The sequence below is a fragment of the Hypanus sabinus genome, chromosome 9 (assembly GCF_030144855.1).
Source record: "Hypanus sabinus isolate sHypSab1 chromosome 9, sHypSab1.hap1, whole genome shotgun sequence".
Lineage (NCBI taxonomy): Eukaryota > Metazoa > Chordata > Chondrichthyes > Myliobatiformes > Dasyatidae > Hypanus > Hypanus sabinus.
In genome coordinates, this window is record NC_082714.1 from 120,606,578 (window position 1) to 120,625,506 (window position 18,929).

The window sequence follows — 18,929 nt, forward strand, 5'->3', positions numbered from 1 at the left end:
ATTGCACAAAACCCTAATCCTCGAGTTTGGATGACAGGGGATTTGAGCATTGCAATAACAAAACCCCAGTCATGTTTGTTCAGTTTCAAATTTCCATTCTTGTGACATCACTAAAATCGAATATTCCATTTGTCCACTGTGACACTGGCCCTGATCTGTCTCAGTTCACTGGCTGCTAAAACCCTCATTCTTCCCTTTCATTACATTCCGACAATTTCTATTATATAGACTTGGCCTGTCTACCTCAAAGTCATTCTCTCCCCTCCCTCAAAGTCCCCCCCCCCCCAAATACCTTTGCTACACAGATACATCTGTGCCAGGGTTGCAACTTGCTCTAAATGTCATTTAGGCATCAGTAGTGATACATTGTGGCTTCGTTTTAAGAAAACATTAATCTGATAAATTCCTATACTGGGATTTCAATTTCTGGCATGGACATTCTCCACTTCCACTGTAATCACCTCCAATCCTGCGAACACTCATTCTGTTCTCTTGCCTAACTGCTCAATCACTGGCAGCCATGTTTGCCAAGTCCTGAAATCTCTTCCAAAGCATATCTCAAAATCCCTTCTCCAAATTGCTCATCTGTTGTCAAACCCCTCATTCTTTGTGATCTGTCAATATTGCTTTACCGACTATAATGCAACAGACTGAGCATTAGCTAATAATCTGAACTACTCTGGCAATTTAATTGCTATGTTAAATGTACTATACAAATGGAAACTATGTAGACCTTGTAGGCATACCATTAGATGAACCATCATTAATAGTAGCTATAACCATCAACTTCAGCAGGCCCCGACAGAAAAAGGTTGAGCAATGAGTTGGTCAATAATATTAGTAATAAAATTCAAGTCAATTCTAAACAGTTCATTCAATCCAAGCAGTGGGCTATCAAGAGTAATGTTACACAGATACAGGTAATTATTCAAACTACAGTCATGTAGCACAGTGCACCATTGTTTTGTTTAAAGCTGACATATTGTTTGGCATTCTGTGCCACGGAAGCTATTTTTTTAAAAAGGCATATTGGAGATGATTACATTACACTCATCTCATACTGCCACATGAACGCAATTAGATTTTCTGAAGTTCTAAAATGAGGAACAATTTTACATTATGAACAATTTATACAGTAGTCATACAGAAAAGGTAGCTCAACTTGACAATTTCTATCCCAAAACAAAATTTCCCTTCACTAGCAAAGAGATGAAAGCAAGGGGGTAAAGATATTTGCATTGCTTTCAGATTCATTTATTCAGTCCTTTCTTCCAATAAGCACCAGGTAGGAAACTCCGTAATACAGACCTTGTGTGCATATTTGTGGAGCCAAAAGTGAAAAAATTACACATCTTACTCACTAGGTTGACTTGTTAATCTGTAACATGTTCAAGGCAATTGAGAGAACTGCCTATGTGCTTTCATGTAATTCTTATATTTCAAAAGATATCAAAATAACACACTGTACTATTCAGTTTAAATGGGGATATGCCATTAATAGAAGCAGTAATGATACTTCCGTGTGCAGTTCGAGCATTTGCAATTGATCTGCAAAAATGTTCTGTAATAGATAATTTTGTCTTCTCTTCCCTTAGTGTCTTTGACAATTTGGGTTATTATTAAGGAAGCTTAATTTACTTTTTAAAAAACAATTAAAATCTGTAATGGACGATGATTTATTTTATTCATTCAGTGGGGCTTGAATTTTATTGAAGTTTAGCTGAACATTAAAAAGCACAACATGTCCTAAAAATGCTTAAAAGAAACTGCTCTAAAACAGGTGCTAGTAGAATGGGGCTCAAGTGTAACAACCACTTAAATAAAACATGTGTAGCCCAAGAACTGATCCTTTCACATACAAGATAATACAGTAAGCAAGTTCCATGTGTTGTCTCCTTTAATTCATGCAATGATCCAAGAGAACTAGATAGGACATTTCCGTTAAGAAACCATGACCTAGAAATTTAATCACAAAATTTATATTTTAAAATTTTTGGCAATAACTCCATTAACAATTATTTTTTTCATGTAAACACTATTTCAATAGTATGTTTGTTGAATCTAGAATTTGGGTATTTCGCATCACATGTTCAGAAAATGATCTCAGGCAGCAGTGATTTGAAAATCTGAACTCTCTTTCTACAGTTGTCTGACCTGTTGAGCACTTCCAGAATTTTGTTTTATTTCAAATTTCCAGCACGTGCAGGTATTCTTGATTTTCACTTTCCAGCATAACCTGCTCCACTCTGCATCAAATATTTGGTGCATCTGATAAGCAAAGAATATTTTTGTACAACTAATATCTTGTTTTCCTCTATCCACTCTACACCCCAAGAGCCCTCTCCAAGATGAAGGCTTTGCTCAATACCAAGGGCCTAATCACCCACTTCAACTTTCCATACACACCTATTAATCACAGGCAGCATTGACTCATTGATACCCACTCAATGTATCATGAGATCCTCAACTCAATGAGCCCATGACCTGCCCATTGCCCCACTCCCCCAGACCCTGAAAGTTGCAGCAAGGGTAGGAAAGCCTGGGGCAGTTTTAGTTGAGCGAGGCCTTTGAAGTGAGGCAGCCTGAGACATCTTTGCTTACTATAGATGAGATAGGCTGGGTTTACTGTGGCAGTGTGCACTCCAACCAGACAAGTGCGGTCTCTGTAGTGAGAATTTTCCAGAAAGGTCTTCCTAAGGCACTGAGGCATTGCACAATGCAGTGGGAGGGTTTCTGAGAGAGATGAGGTAAGAGTAATGGACAGCTGTGAAACAGACGCAATAACTAATGCTCTGTTGTCTTTACTAACGTCAAGAAAGCTCAAGGTTTCGATTGACACCTCTACTATGAATGGCGATTGATCTTGCGAGGAAGGAATTCAAACAATCTACAATGATCAAAATTCATAACTGACAAGTTAGTTCTGTATAAAAAAAACAGCAGCTTTCTGTTCAGACCAGAATAGTGTGGGAGAACGCCGTCGATGTTCTCCTCATGCAATAGTAAAACAAAAAGAATGCCCAAGTGCTGCGAGTGCTTGTGTTCTGGGCCCAGTTATTTTATTACTGATTTCAACAGTTACTTTGGCAACATCACCTTTACTCTCCACCCAAGGCACAGAACCTCCAAGTGACCCTCCATACCCTGATTACAAGTTACTGTAGAAGTGACTCATTCCCATAAAAGGACACTGATTCAATATTCTCAACTTCATCAACTGACCTACTCCAATCTTTACCTTCATCCCTCTTATCCATACACAATACACACCTGTCCCTATCCCGTGAGTTCACTGCCTTGTTTATTTTACTTTTTAATGCTCTACACTCAAGCTCCAGTAGCACTGAACGTACCATTACCTTGCTATTTTGCAATCTCCAAAGTTGATCTAGAACTTCTAGTCCCATTCCTTATCCTGACACTTATGGGAAAGGGTCAGGCAATTTTTAAGTTTTTAAAGCATTTGACAAAAGCAATACCAAAACAAAACCTTAGAGGGACTGCGGCAAATGTTTACATTGATTGTGTCCATGACCAAGTGACTTAAAAGTTTTTAGAAATTGTTTACAACAGAAGATAAACAAGAAACCAATGTCCAATGGGCTTATAACCACATACCTGATGACAGACCTTCACCTAGCACTCCATCTTCCGAACCCTCTTCAGAGCCCTCCTCGGGCTTATCGGTCCCTGGACTGCGATCTTCTGTTGCTGTGATAGAGTCTATGGGCTGACTGCCAGGTTCACTGCCATCAGCTGAAGTTGGTGGCGTCTCCACACTTTTCCTGCCTTTCCTGTGCACTCTGGAGTGCAGCACCAATTGATGATATGTTCTAAAAATCTTTCCACACACCGCGCAGTTGGTTGGTTTATGCTTGTTCTGAGTTAATTTTGGATCAACATCCACTTCTCCCGTTGGAGGAGACCCATTCTGACCGACACTGTTGTGTTTGATCTTGGACTTTTCCAGGTTCTCAAAGGTCGTACCATGATTGCTTTTATCTATGGCCCACTGCTCACTGGATTCCTCTTTGTCAGAGGACTCCTCCTCATTTTCCGAGTTTGCTATTTGCCCTGGATCTTTGACATTCTCTCGGCCTACTGCCACTTTCCCCTTGGTGGCCAGCTGCCAAGCCTGATAGGTATTGAAAGCGTCAAGCTCAGGAATCCATTTTCCCAGTTTCACAGATTTGTTGCAACTTTGTGACGAGAAAGGACTTAGGTTCAGCATCTGTAGGAATCCTTCCTGTGACACTACAAGTTCCTTTTGTAAGGAGTAATCATCCATTTGATCAGTCAAATCTTTGTTGTGAACTTTGCTATGTTCCTTTAAGCTGTCTTTGTTAGGGAAAAGAAACCCACATACCATACACATTTTATAAGGAGAAACAAAATTTCCCAATATTTGTTCCTGCATAGCAACGTTATTGATCGTCGCAGGACCTTCCAAGTCCTGCTGAGATTTCCCCCTGGCTTTACTCGAATGGGTCCGCATGTGGTTCTTCAGAAACCAAGGCTCTTTAAAACGCCGGCCACATACATTACAGCCATAGGTGAACGAATCCTTGTGTTTCCTCATGTGAGTTTCCAGATTCAAAACACTCTCACAGGACAGTCCACAAACTTTACAACTCAGCTCACTGTCATCATTTGCCTCTTGCTCCGGCGAGCTTATAGCAATGGGCCCCTCTTCAACAGGGCTCAAGCCTTCCTCAACTCGGAGGACTGTTGGCTCGCAGAGTGTGGGCTTGTGCTGAATTAGCACGTGGTGCTGGAGGTCTTCTAAGTGTTGAAAGCCTTTATTACAGAACATACATGGTGGGCACTCATCAGCTTGGATTACCTTTCCTTCCAAGCTCTCAAGGGACAGAGTAACACCATTTACTGGTTTAACATTAATCTCAGTCACATCTGGGTCATTGGGAGTGATACCATCAGACATTGTATTTGTGATATCAAAACTTATAGGCGACAAATTGGTCTTACTCCTTCCAGTTTTTTTCCCCTGTTGTAAATGGTCTAGTTTGTGCTTTCGAAGGTGAATTTTCAAATGGGCTTTCTGAGAAGCTTTACGGTCACAGAAGGGATGTTCAAATGGCTTTTTAGTTGTATGCATGCTCATATGCTGTGCCAAAACATTACTAAAAGGGAAGTATTGATCACAAATTGAGCAGTGGTGTTCAAATGAATTTTTTGCATCTGAAAAATCAAGCGTTGAGCTCACGTCATCTTTAACGCCAGATGTTTTCATTATCGTGCTCTCAGTTGGCTTCACCACAAATTCATGCGGTTGGTCAGTAAACCAAGGCATAAGCTCTTCTTCAGATGGTCTTTCCTGGTCGTCTTGATATTGTACTCTCATCACATTGAGGCAATACAAAGCCTTAGAGCTTTGATTTAAGCTCACGCACTTACTTTTCCCTGTTTCCTTGCAGACGTTTCAATTGCTGAAAGCAGAACACAGAACATTCAGAAACTGCATCAAAATTATCACTCGTTACATTGTACATTGCTTAACAATCATGCTTTATTGCTTTAGAAAAGGGGGGAAATAAAACTTTAGAACTACTTTTTCTAATCATATCAAAACAATTGTACTTTTCATATACACAGAAATGCTTTCTACTGCAATATAAAAAATGTCAGGAACACAGCATAGATAATAAAATCTGAGTAAAGTTGCTTTTTAAAATGGAGGCTAGCTCATCACAGAATTTGGTCAACATTCATTTCTGTGACAGACTTGATAATCTGTCTCCATTTTTACAGATTGAACAGTGAGCTCAAATGTATCTTTCAACTGAAGTGCTAATGCAGCAATAAACTCCAAATGCAAATCAAAACCAACACCCCCTCCCACTGCATCTATATGGTTTCCAATGCAGAAACCTGTCAAAAGTTGTATTGCACCAGAGACATTATTGTAGTAGTATAGTAATTTAGCAAAAAAACTAACAAAAAGACATGAACTGGTCCTCCTTCCCTTTCTCCCATGATCCATTCTCCTCTCCCGACAGATTCCTTCTCCAGCCCTTGACCTTTCCACTTCTTACTTCACTCCCCTCCTGCACACAGCTGGACTCACCCATCACCTTCTAACTTGTCAGACTAAGAAGCTAGGAGTAGGGGAAGGAGGACATCTCCTTTCCTTTCCAGTCCTGATAAAGTTTGAAATGTTGACTACAAGCAGTCCCTGGGTTACGTACGAGTTCCATTCCTGAGTCCGCCTTTAAGTCGGATTTGTATGGAAGTCGGAACAATTACATCTGATATTATTTAGTGTCAGTTTGTCAAACGTTTGTCTTTGTATATAGTATATATTTTACCTTTCTATGCATATAAAACACTTAGGAAACGTATGTATTCCAATTGTAGCTTTCATCTGGTCAGGGCGTTTCACATGCTCCATTATTCTCATTTTATCCGTTATCTTTTATAATTGTTCCAATCGTTGACCAACTATAGCCTAACGCTTTTCCAATGACCAATGGCGTTTCACCTCTTTCCAAATGTTTTATTATTTCCACTTATTTTCAATCGCAATCGCTTCCCGCCAGTGGAACAGAAACACTGCGGGTGGCGGGCCCCGAGCTCCGCCGGCTCCCGAGGTTCGCTGGGTCCTAAGGACCACCGCACCAAGAAGGCTAAATGGAACAAATGGGGGCTGTGCTGGGTTTGGGTATTTGATCCTCCACAATATTCTGCATGGGTATTAAAACTGGAGGTGGCAGTGTTATTTTTACGAGGTCGAGTTGCGAGCTTGACATCAACCCAGCACGGATGGTACAGGAGTCACTGGATCAACATCAAACTGGCACAGGAGCAGTCTGTCACTGGATCGAACTCGCTGATCTCACTGTGCCACCAGCCGACTGGAATGGGGGTAGGGGCCAGGGTCAGGGTGAATCTTACTAAGAAAAATTGAAGCCTAATACAAAGCTAAACAATGTCAATGGCAATGACTTAAAATGGCGGACGGCGTTCTCCTTCCTCGGTTCGTAAGTACGAGTTGTCCGTAAGTCAGACATTTGTAACTCAGGGACTACCTGCATTTCCACAGATGCTGCCTGGCCTGCTGAGTTTATCCAGCATTGTGTACGTGTGTAACTGATAGACATTTACAAAACTTGCCATAAAAATCCTTTTCTCATTCCAGGACAAATATTATCATGACATTTTCATCAACTTCCAAACACATTGCCAGGAACTAAAAATTAGCTACGTTTTGAGACATTTACGTTCCACTTTGCAGACCAGGCAACATCTATTGAGAGCAAAAGTCAATGACCCTTCGTTAAGGCCTTAAGCCACAGGAGCAGAATTGGACCATTCTGCCCATTAAGTCAGCTCCATCTGCTCATGGTGAATTTATTTTCTCTCTCAGCCCCATTTTCCTGTCTTCTTCCCATAACTTTTGACGCCCCTACTAATTAAGTATCAACCTCTGCATTAAATATACTCAATGACTTTGCCTCCACAACAGTTTGTGGCAATGAATCCCACAGATTCACTGACCTCTGGATAAAGAAATTCCTCAACTCTATTCTAAATGGATATCCTTCTATTCTGAGAATATGACTTCTGGTCCGAGACACTCCCACTATTGGAAACATCTCTGGATATCCACTCTAACTAGGCCTTTCAATATTCACGAGATTTCAATGAGATCCTCCCCTTCATTCTGCTGAACTGCAGAGACAAACACTCCTCATACATTAAACCTCTCATTCCAGGAATCATTCATGCAAACTTCCTTTAGACCCTCTTCAATGCCAGCATGTCCTTTTATAGACATGGGAGTCCAAAACGATTTTAAAACCAAAACGATTTTAAAACTGATAGAAATTTGACAAGCAACAGTACACCTTAGGAACAGCACTTGATCTTTTGATTAGCAATTTACAGCATTCTGAATTCAAATTCAGTTAGCCTTTTCAGTATCAACCCAACATGTCCACTCAGCTATTCTTAAGTCCTCTGCCCAACATCAACGTTAGTTTAACATTCCAGCCTTCTTCTCAGTCACTTCTTTTTTATTTCATTCTCCAAGTCACCTCACCTCTACCACCTCTCCCCACCAACCACCAATTGCCTGCTCACACTTGTGGTCCTGAAAAGAAGTCACAGGAAGTGATGTGACATCACACCTCCAGAACTTGCAGGAAAAGTGTTACTATGTAGAGTGATAGACAGAACTTGATATTCTGAATACAAAAAAGAATGGGGTCGAGGTGTTTTGAAGTGGAAAATAATTTTTGTAAAATAACATTGAATATTGGAGTAGATGAATTGGCAGACATGGGAAGACAGGCAAATGAATGCAAACAGCAATGTGAAAACTATTCATATAGAATCCTTCTTCAGAGCCAGAGGAATCACAGAGACGTACATTTTCAACCACCTCATCCATGCCAACTGTAATGCAGATCTACAGTAATTGCACTGTTACATTAGACCTGCATCTCTCTACGTCCCTCCATCCAAATCCTTATCCAAAAACAGTTTAAACTTTGTAATTGTATCTGCACCGAAAAGCCAGAGGTGCTACAGTGGCCAATGACCATAAACAAGCTGATGGTTTAAGTTACCAACAAGGACACCATCCACATTCATCAATAAACCTGCTGATAAAGGCAATACAAGGTCTGTTTGCAGCAGTGAGACATAAGAAATAAAAATGAAGACCAATGCTATATCCAGAGTTTACAATGAAATATGTCAGGCAAAGCTATTATAGAGGCCAGAGGGAGCTGTGCATGTGGGTGAGAGGAAGGCCAAGTGAGCAAGGGTGAAAGTAAAGCTATCAGATTTTATATGGCTACTTTGTAAAAATAAAACAATGCCCAGCATTTGCAGTTTCCAAATACTGCCACTTGGTGACACTGTATGACAAAGCACTTCATCAAGGGGGGGAATAACCAAAGCTTTCTTCAACTTAGCAACTTCCAGTGTTTATTTCAGTTTAAAATGAGTTTCAGCAAAATGGACAATTTCATAGCCTTGTTTAAGTGAAAAATACACCACTGTCAGCACGGACACCAGCCACCCACCCTCACCCCGCCAACAATCAAATGCAAATGTAAAGGACTGGATCGGTGTAAATATCCCAGAAAAAAAAGGTGATTATGAACTAGGTAAGTTTGTACTGTATCCAGGATACTGTCCGGTTGGAACAAGCTCCAAGTGTACAATTGCTTAGACAACATTCCCAGTACCCTCTGATGGTGTTAATGCCTTTTGAACTATTCTTAAGTGTTATTGATAATATAAAATGTTTAAACATTCCAACAATGGTTTTTTTTAAAAAAAGGTACAAAACTGGGGCGCAACTAAAGATACTAAAAAAAAGTCTAACCCTGCAAAGTATGAAGCGGAGTAAGTTCACCACCACCCAATGGAAATTAAGGTTGTTATACAAGTGCTAGTGCTCCACTGCTGGGGTGAGATGGACAATCCAGCAGTAAGATGAGATCAAGAGCAGTGGGATCTAACCTCCAATTCATTTCAGGCTTCTTGATTGGGCCAAGCACTTACACACGTCCAAGAGGTCTGAACAACACACAGCTGGCACACCTCAAGAGTATGGCTGTTGTCAGTCAGTTCGATTCAGACCACTGAATCTGGAAAGCAGAAGTGTTAACGTATTTGACACAGGAAAATAGTCTGATTTAAATATTATTTATATATATATACACACACACGCATATACATACATACACACACACAACCGTTCAATGTACTGTATACTAACAAGACAGTTATTTTAATTTGTAATGAAAAGCAAATTAATGTGTTAAAAATCAACTTATTTGTGGAGAGACAAATATTTCAGATTATACAGGTAAACTGTACTCAACATTATCATTAACACAAGGAATTCTGCAGGAGTCCTGATGATGGGTCTCGACCCGAAACAACGACTGCTTACTTCCCCCCACCCCACCCCCATAGACGAAGCCTGTCCCGCAGAGTTTCTCCAGCATTTTCTGTGCGTTCCTTGGATTTTCAGCTTCTGGAGATTTTCTGACTTGGGATTCAGCAGTTGCTGGAAATCTAGAGGAACATACTCAAAATACTGTAGGAACTCAGGTCAGACAGCGGCAATGGAAGTGAATTAACAGTTGAATGCTTCAGGAAAGGAAGGGGAAGATGCCAGGGGTGGTTGAGGAGTGTGAGTGTGTGCAGAAGGGAAATGTGCATATTATTACTCAGTGATTGAGAATGAAACAAAGCAACTCCAACTACTTCCTTGCACAACTTGCAATTTGTATTACCTCAGAACCAAACTACCATGGATCCTTTAACAGCAGAGTAATTCATCACAGTAACTTTTGCAACTGTGGACTTGCTCAACCTTAACCTTTGATGGCCTTGCCTCCAGTAAAACTTTAATCTCCCACACAGCATGCAACCCACACCTTCACCATTCAATCAAGATTAAAGGCTATCTGTATACTTGGTGGCTAGCTAGTTCAGTAGAATCTGTTCAGCCACATTTAAAATCCAACTTGGCATGATTTTTGCAATGACCCAGAAACAACTGCAAGATCACACTGCAGAGAGCTCGTCTGAGTACAGATTGGCAGCAAATAATTGTGGCACTGGCACGAATCATCATTTGGCATTTTGAATGGTTGATATTGGCACATATTGAAAACCCCATTCTTGCCCTATTGGAAACTCCAAGTTTCAAAGTAAGTTTACTATTAAAGTACATACATGTCTCTGCATATAACCAACCCTTAGGGATTTCTTTTCTTGTGGGCATCAAGAAACACAATAAAATGAATGAAAGACTAATCCCAACAGGGCAGACAACCAGCAATGGGAGAAAAACACAACTAAAAAAGTAGTAATATTAATAATAAGCAATAAATACAGAACATGAGATGAAGCATCCTTGAGAATCTAGCTTAGTGGGAACAGCTCAGTGTCAGACGAGTGAAGCTAAGCAATCACCAATATGCCTACTGCTAGAACCACTGTATGAGATGCCATAGCATCTGTCATGCAGCTGGCCTGACACAAGAACTCAAGTCAGAATGCTGTTTCTGGTTTGCAGGTCAGCATTAAACCCTGGTGTCCCATGGACCTTAGTGAACAAACCCCTCCTCCTTGGTCTCAACACACCCTTCTGTAAGTGGATTTTGGACTTCCTAACAAACAGACCTGAGTCAGGATGCACAACCACTACTCCCTCCCCATCATCTTCAACACAGATGCATCTCCCTCCCCCAAGGCCGAGTGCTGAGCCTGTGTCTGTACACTCCACTGCACGTGACAAGGCCAGACACCTCAGCAATAACATCAAGATCACCGGTAACACAACAATGGCAGGTTTTATCAACAACGATGAGACAGCTTACAGAGAGGAGCTAGAAGAGCTTGAGGCTAGTGTCAAGCAAATAATGGCTCCCTCAATGTCAGCATGACAAAGGAGATGGTTTTTGACTTCAGGAGAACTGAACGAACACACACACACTCACACTCTCATGATGTCAAAACTCATCCCACATTGTCAAGAAAACTCCCCAACACCTCTTCTATCTGAGGAAGCTGGACTTTACACATCCATAGTTGCGCCTTCCTACAGGTGCACTAACAACTTGCATCGCTGCATGGCACAGGAACTTCACTACAGTGGACAGGAAAGCTCTTCAACGGTTAGTCAAGATTGCCTAATGCATCACTGGCACCAGACCGACCCACCATAGAGAAAAGAGTCAGTGACATCACGAAGGATCCCAGACTGGCCCTGTTCATGGACTGTTTGTCCCACTCCAAATCAGGAAAAAAAAGCTACACAGCATCCACCTCAGGACCCAGAGACTTTCCTCAAGCAGTGAGTTTGCTCAAAACCACCAACTCCACCATTGCTTTAATATGCCCCATCAATCACCTTACTCAAAACCTAGCTTCACTTTATGGACACACAATCAATGCATTTACGTCATGTGGTTCTATTGCTACTGTTTTTTTTGTGCTGCATCCAACCTGAGTAGCAATTATTTTTTTCCTCATTTACAGAATATAACAAACAATCTCGAATTTGAATTTGTCAGCACAAGTACTAGTAAGCCAATGGCTCTCTGGAAATCGCTGTCATTTAAAGTTGGATCAACATTATCAAGAGCAACAAATTGCTTAAATGTAGAATGTACTTTGTGTTGTTTGGCACGTGGTGGTCAGGAATTTTGCAATCGAGTTAACCACTTCAAAAATTCATAGGTAGCTAGACCTGGTGGTTGTCCTGGTATAATGTCATAATGTTGTTACAATAAGAAAATGATGCACAACACAAATACCAGTTTGAAAACATTTATGAATGTTTTTAAAATTAATGGAAACTGCCAGTCAACATCCAGAAAATATTCTCAGAATTCCCATCCTTCATAGGCTGTATTAAAGCTGCAAAAAAATTAAGCTGAATAGTTTCTCTAGATGCCAAGCTTCCACTCAGAAAATACGCGCTTAAAGTCTTTTCCCAATAATTTTAACCCTCAATAGCAACTGAAATACTCCGTAATCATTGGGTCCCCGATTCAAAACATTGTTTCTCTTGCAAATAACTTCACTCAGGCAAAGAACCCACACAAATATCCCACTACAATAACATTAACACTTTCAAAAATCCTTCAAAAAATATTATTACTGGTTTCCAAAAACAGAAATTTTCTATCAATGTTCTTGCAACAATCAAGGTTCCACAGAATCTCATCGTTTATGTGTTGCAAAATGAAGCTTTGAGTGAATATGACAAAATACCAAAATAGTTTTGGTGGCAAAATAAATCAGACATTAGTTTTAAACCAGTGTACTGTTCTACAGTGGCAACAAACATGACTGCTGAGGGGGAAAAAAAGACACATTACAGGAGTATTTCTTGATTTATTTGTGCTGGTACTGTTGGAACCTAACTGCACACAAAGTTCTTTGTACAGCAGGTAGTCCTTATGGATGTGCCAAGTTTATACACAGTCCATTATTATTTTCTTGTAACATTTTGGTGCTGTACTTAAAAATAGTTTCTTTATAAGTCACTGTTTTTGCTCCAGAGTACATCTTGCATCTGGTAAAACATATCCATCCTTTCCCAACATAGGTTTAAATGTATGGTGATGGCATAATTTTGTACAGAAGGTCTACTTCAGCACTAAATCAGAAATAAGTAATAATTTCTAAAGACAAGAAAATACTGTCATTTTAGTTTCCACGAAATAATATCCTTTTCCAAGAAATGTTTCAAAGAGTACTTGTTAGATTTGCTAAGTACTCTTCTGGCATTTTATTTCTCAATCTGCATACTACTTGATATTTGCATTTTGGTGTTTAATTTGACCACATATGCAACTGGACTAAATCACTAAAAGATTAATACATGAGAAAATCTGCAGATGCTGTAAATCCAGAGCAACACATACAAATTGCTGGAGGAACTCAGCAGACCAGGCAGCATCTGCAGAAAAAGAGTCAACAGTCACTGTTTCGGGCAAGGCCCTTCTTTCTGAAAAATGCTGAGCTTCTCTAGCACTTTGTATGTTGCAAAAGATCAATACTCTGAGAGCCCTGCAAAAAATGAAATAAAAACCATTCCCCCCCACCTTTTTTTCCTCTCTTTGTCCCTCTCACAATTGCTCCCCGCCCCCTTTCTTTCTCCCTAGGCCTCCCGTCCCATGACCTTTTCCCTTCTCTAGCTGTGTATCCCTTTTGCCAATCAACTTTCCAGCTCTCAGCTTCACCCCCTCCCCCTCCGGTCTTCTCCTATCATTTCAGATTTCCCCCTCCCCCTCCTACATTCAAATCTCTTACTATCTTTTCTTTAAGTGAGTCCTGATGAAGGGTCTCAGCCAGAAACATCAACTTTGCTTCTTCCTATAGATGCTGCCTGGCCTGCTGCGTTCCAGCAGCATTTTGTTTGTGTTGCTTGAATTTCCAACATCTGCAGATTTCCTTGTGTTTGCACTCTAAAACCTACGGTCAGCTTTAGTGTTTGAGCACACCGTTGATGCCCAGGCATTTTCATAACCTCTACCTGGATACATGCAACATTCCACGTTATCCAGCTAGACACTGAGATGATAAAGCCATTCATATTAGGATCTTGTAAAGTATCAGGTTTGCAACAAGCAAACCAGCAGTAAACCTGAAAGCACTAGATTTCTCATGTTAGTAGCAACTCCCTGGCAAACTGACAACATACGTCAGACCACTGGGAAAACCTAGTGTGTTTTCTGTGCCAACCAGGATAACAAAACTGGCAAGCCTACACACAAGTTATCAACCATTGTAAAATATTCCATATATTTAACAAAATGGTAGTGGCAATAATCTCTAAATTAAAGTAGCTGAACAACCAATTATCAATACTGAAAAAGCATTGTGCAGTTCTCCATGTAATTTAAAAACAACTTTTCTGTGATGCATATTAAAATATACCTCTTTAGCAGTAGATCAGCTACTCTTGTAAATCCAAAGTGGAAACCAAAAAAAAAGTTTCTACAAATGTTTCTACAGATGGAAAATCTGCAAGAAAGTTTGCCTTCAGGATCAACTGTTATCTATGTAATGACTAAAACAGATTTAAGATGTTCCCGAAGCCCAGAAAAGCAGGCAACAAAATGATATGGGTTAAACGTGGATATTTAAAATTAGGATTACACACCAGCCATGGATGACAGAAGAGGCTCAAGAATTAACAGCTTCCGCCTGCTCCTAATATTGCTTTCACAGATTTAACATTAGAGGAAGTAACAATGACCACACTTCATGTGGCAACCTCAGAATCAATGTGCACAGTGATTATTGATAGGAAGTACTGTACTGTGTTTTAACTGTTGCTGTATCACTAGCAGAAATATAAAGCCAAAGTTGATATTCTGCACTCCACTATAAGTGGTATGTTTAGCCTGACTACTTAATAAGTCAGAATGAAAGCCTATAGTGCAGAATTGTCTAATTAATTGGCCACAGGGCAAACTACATTCTTAGATTATTTTCCATATCAGGCGCCATTTTTCATCATAAAATATGGTGCCAGAACCAAACCCAAGTAAAAAGTGGAAGAACCACAAAGTCTTATGATGTGATAAGAGATAAAGTATAGTTATTTCCCATCATATATTTTGTTATGTAACAATCAGCTGCATTTTGCCATCGTTTATGCCAGTTCTCAAAGCATTTCCATTCCCATGTTATAATTAAACACAAGCTTAGCTAACTGATCTACCAACAGTGATCAGTTAGTGGCACTATAGTGATGTTGCTATATACAGTGCTCTTCAATATGACAAATGGTACGTTCAAACTGCCAGTTCTGCTATTCAACATTAAAATTGTTAGCTTGAGGAAATTGTAGATTTGTGAAGGAGGAAATTGTAGTAAACCCTTTCAACTCCACAATTCAAAATTACAACTTTTAAAAAGCCAAATGCAAATTAGAAACATTTAAAAAAGGATTAAAGACAAAATTTTAAAAACAGCATTGTTATGTACTTCAAATTATACATGATTATAAACAAGGGATTTAAGAAAGAAAAATATTACAAAGACTACACAGGGCACCATCACCATAACTGAAAACGTATGAAGAAACCAAATAATTGATAGTCTAATAACGTTTCAGGAAATTGCACGGATATGCAAACATGAACTTTCAGAGATAATCACTGAAAACTAAAAGAGCTAATGTTATTTATTCTGCATTCAGTATAATATTTCCACACTTGGCAGTGAATGCCCTTCCATTCTTTCATTTAATTAGCTCAAGATATTATTCATTATCTGACCGTAGTGGAATGTCAAGAGAATGAAAACAGCTTTGCCACTGACCATATCAGATGTGCAACTATTGCAGACAATTCTAACTCCAGGATGTTAATTGACAACGTCTACAACAGACATTTTCAATTCCAGTTTACAACTATAACTAGCTAGACAGTCTAAATAAAGTGCTAATCATTTTATCTAAATCAAGTCAAACAGATTTCCATGATCGAGAAGATTAGCATTCTACACCATTACATGTGGCAACATGATAGTGTCAGAAAAGCTGCAAACGTGCAAGGCTCAGCACACAAGCTCTGAATTGTTGAAAATACAAGGACTTTTCAATATGTAGAGAGAAGCTCAACAGCTAAACTTCATTTCCTCTTCATCTCATTGCAAGACGACAATAGCATATTGAACTTTATTAAACGTGCACTTCTCACATGTGTTTTATGCCTGTACACTCGCTCATAAGTCGAGTGAAATTTGGATTTTGTTCCTCTTTCCATTGCAACACAATTCAGAGTCCGTTTATAATATTCAGGAATCTGGCTGCAGTTCAGGTAATTTACAGTAACTTCTGGAGAATTTTACCCACAGATCGTTGGACATTTTTCACCAACTTCCCCACCTCCTATACTTAAAATGTGATATTCTGCCCTTCCCCCATGTTTAAATATGGAATAGCAATATAGAAATCTTTCAGAACAAGCTTTCTTTCTAAAATAATCTACCTAAAATTATCACCCACCATTTCTATCTGCACAATTTAACAAACCCTTGCAACACTAGTGCCAGTGACAAATACTTATATATTAAATTGGCATGGCACAGGAGTAACAAGTAAAACAGCTTATCCTCATCCAACATTCCCACATATTCATGATATCTGGGGAAAAAAGTGGTTAAACCTGTATTTTCAGGTGCAGTATGCCTGAATGACATAGTAGAGACGTTGAATTAATAATATATTTGGTGTATCATTAAACAAATTCCAGGCTATGAGATTTTAGGAAAAAAAAACAAATTGCTTTTTACTGAGTTACAGCACGGAATTGGCCCTTCCAGTGGCACCACCCAGCAACTTTGATTTAACCCTAGCCTAATCATGAGACTGTAGCGGTATGCTACACGCAGCGCTAAAATTACAACACGGAGTCGGTAACTGCAGTCGAAGGAAAAAACTTTATTCGAAAACTTCAGCCTCACTTTTAAGCCTCTGTCAACCGGCCCCCCATGGCGCAGAGGCTCCAAAGCTCTGTGCTCGCAAACCCCCGTAGGCTATCTAATTGTGAGTCGGTTCGGATACGCCAGGAAATGGGTCGCCACAAGACAACTTACAATGACCAATTAACATGATACCTTTGGTCTGTGTGAGGAAACCAGAGCACCCAGAGGAAACCCAACGCAGTCAAGGGGAGAACATATAAGCTCCTTACGGACAGCATCAGGAATTGAACCATGGGTTGCTGGTACTGTAAACACAACACTACCATGCCATCCCTTTGGTTGCTTCCAGAGATCATGTACAATCTCACCCAGATTTAAGTGCTTCACTTAAAAATGTACATTTTCTTTAGCTATGGGCTCAAGCTCAGAACAACTCCCCTCTCCACACTAGCTCCCTTGGGGAAAAAAAATTACTTTGATCTATAAATACTGGCAAATGATTTCTGATGGGTTCAAAGCAATTCCAAATTAATATTCTAATACTTTTGTTTAGAATATTCTAATGTTTTTGAAACTGTAATTAAATACTACTATGCACAGCCCAACAGCATTTTTAATAGGTCATCCATCCACCTCTACAATACATTTTCCAGTAAATAACTTACAACTTTCAAGAGTCCTCCCTGTGATTCAATGCAAATGTAGAAACAGCAAGATGAAAAATAATTCAATGGAATTGAGCCTGCTGCAAATAGAGAACATTGGCACATAAAGACAAAAACCTTTTTAAAACCAAATTTAAAATGACAAGCAAGTGTATTGAAGAGTTGCCTCTACAAGCCAGGATTGGTTCCTTTGAACTTGTCTTACACAAAAACATTAATTAGATGGTTGAAGTCATAAACCAGTCAAGCTTGCTCTGCCATTCAGTCAGATTTTGGTTGATGTGCATCTCAACTCTTCTTTTCCACCCAATCCCCATATCTTTTGGCTTACTTAATGTCTAAATGTCTGTCTATTCCAGCACCAAGCGAGCATCCACAACCTTTTGGGCTAGAAAATTCTTAAGACTTACAACTCCATGCAAGAAAATATTTCTGCTCATTTCAATGGTCCTACCTCCACACCCTGATAGGAATTAATGACTATGTTTGTTAGTCATAAATCTCCAATCTATGGAAACTGTATCTGTTCTGTCAATTCTTCTCTGGACCTTCCATTTCATGAGATCACTGCTCATTCTTCTGAGTCCTTATCAAACATTGACCAAATGTGTACCAATTCTTATAGGAAAACCTATTCGCCCCATTAGCTCACCAAAATTCTTCTACACTCCAACATAAGCTTTTTATTGTTTTTCAATTTTCATCTTCCTATTTCACATTTCATCTGATGTTACTTTGCTGACTCACTCAACCCAAATGCAAACTGCACGATTTCACAACTTGCTCTCCCTCCCAGCTTCACAGCAGCTAAATTGGATACATAACAATGTTTTTTTAAAATTATTGAAAACCTATAAATTGCAGTGCATCCTGTACTGGTGTTTATGGCACCCAAAAAAGGCATTTATTTTCAGTTTTGTCCTGCACCATCAGCTCTCAACATCATGAACTCCCAACATCAACCTTTGGTAATGGTACCTCATCAACTACATTCTGTAAAATTCAGACAGTACCACCTTCCACTGGCTTCCCCAAGTAATAACTAAATCCTTATAATTTGCAAACATTTTTTCTAGTACAGATAATTAATCTAAAATAATGCATTTATATGTTCTAAGAGTAGGTATTTAATAATGGAGTGGCAGATTTTCTCCCAGAAACAAACATACTATAGACCTCTACACTGTCTCTCCTTTCTTGAACAGCAGTAATAGACTGGCAAGTTTCAAGCCACTGAAGAACATAGGAATTTTTTAAAAAAATCATCAGTAGGGTAACCACAAACAGATAATGCTAGAGTAAAAGTGCAGAAACAAATATCAGTGATGA

The 18,929-nt window shown here is 39.5% G+C and overlaps 1 protein-coding gene across 3 annotated transcripts in view; it reads right to left on the reverse strand.

The window, feature by feature from the left end:
* znf217 (zinc finger protein 217) overlaps positions 1-18,929 on the reverse strand; it is a 66,953-nt gene that overhangs the window by 26,967 nt on the left and 21,057 nt on the right. For 2 of the 3 annotated variants that reach the window (XM_059980476.1, XM_059980475.1), the window contains exon 2: positions 3,619-5,447. In XM_059980476.1, the coding sequence (XP_059836459.1) occupies positions 3,619-5,362 (1,744 nt within the window). In that variant the 5' untranslated portion in view covers positions 5,363-5,447. Of the gene's footprint in view, positions 1-3,618; positions 5,448-9,492; positions 9,590-18,929 lie in introns of those variants that run through there. The other variant, XM_059980474.1, reaches the window with a different exon arrangement.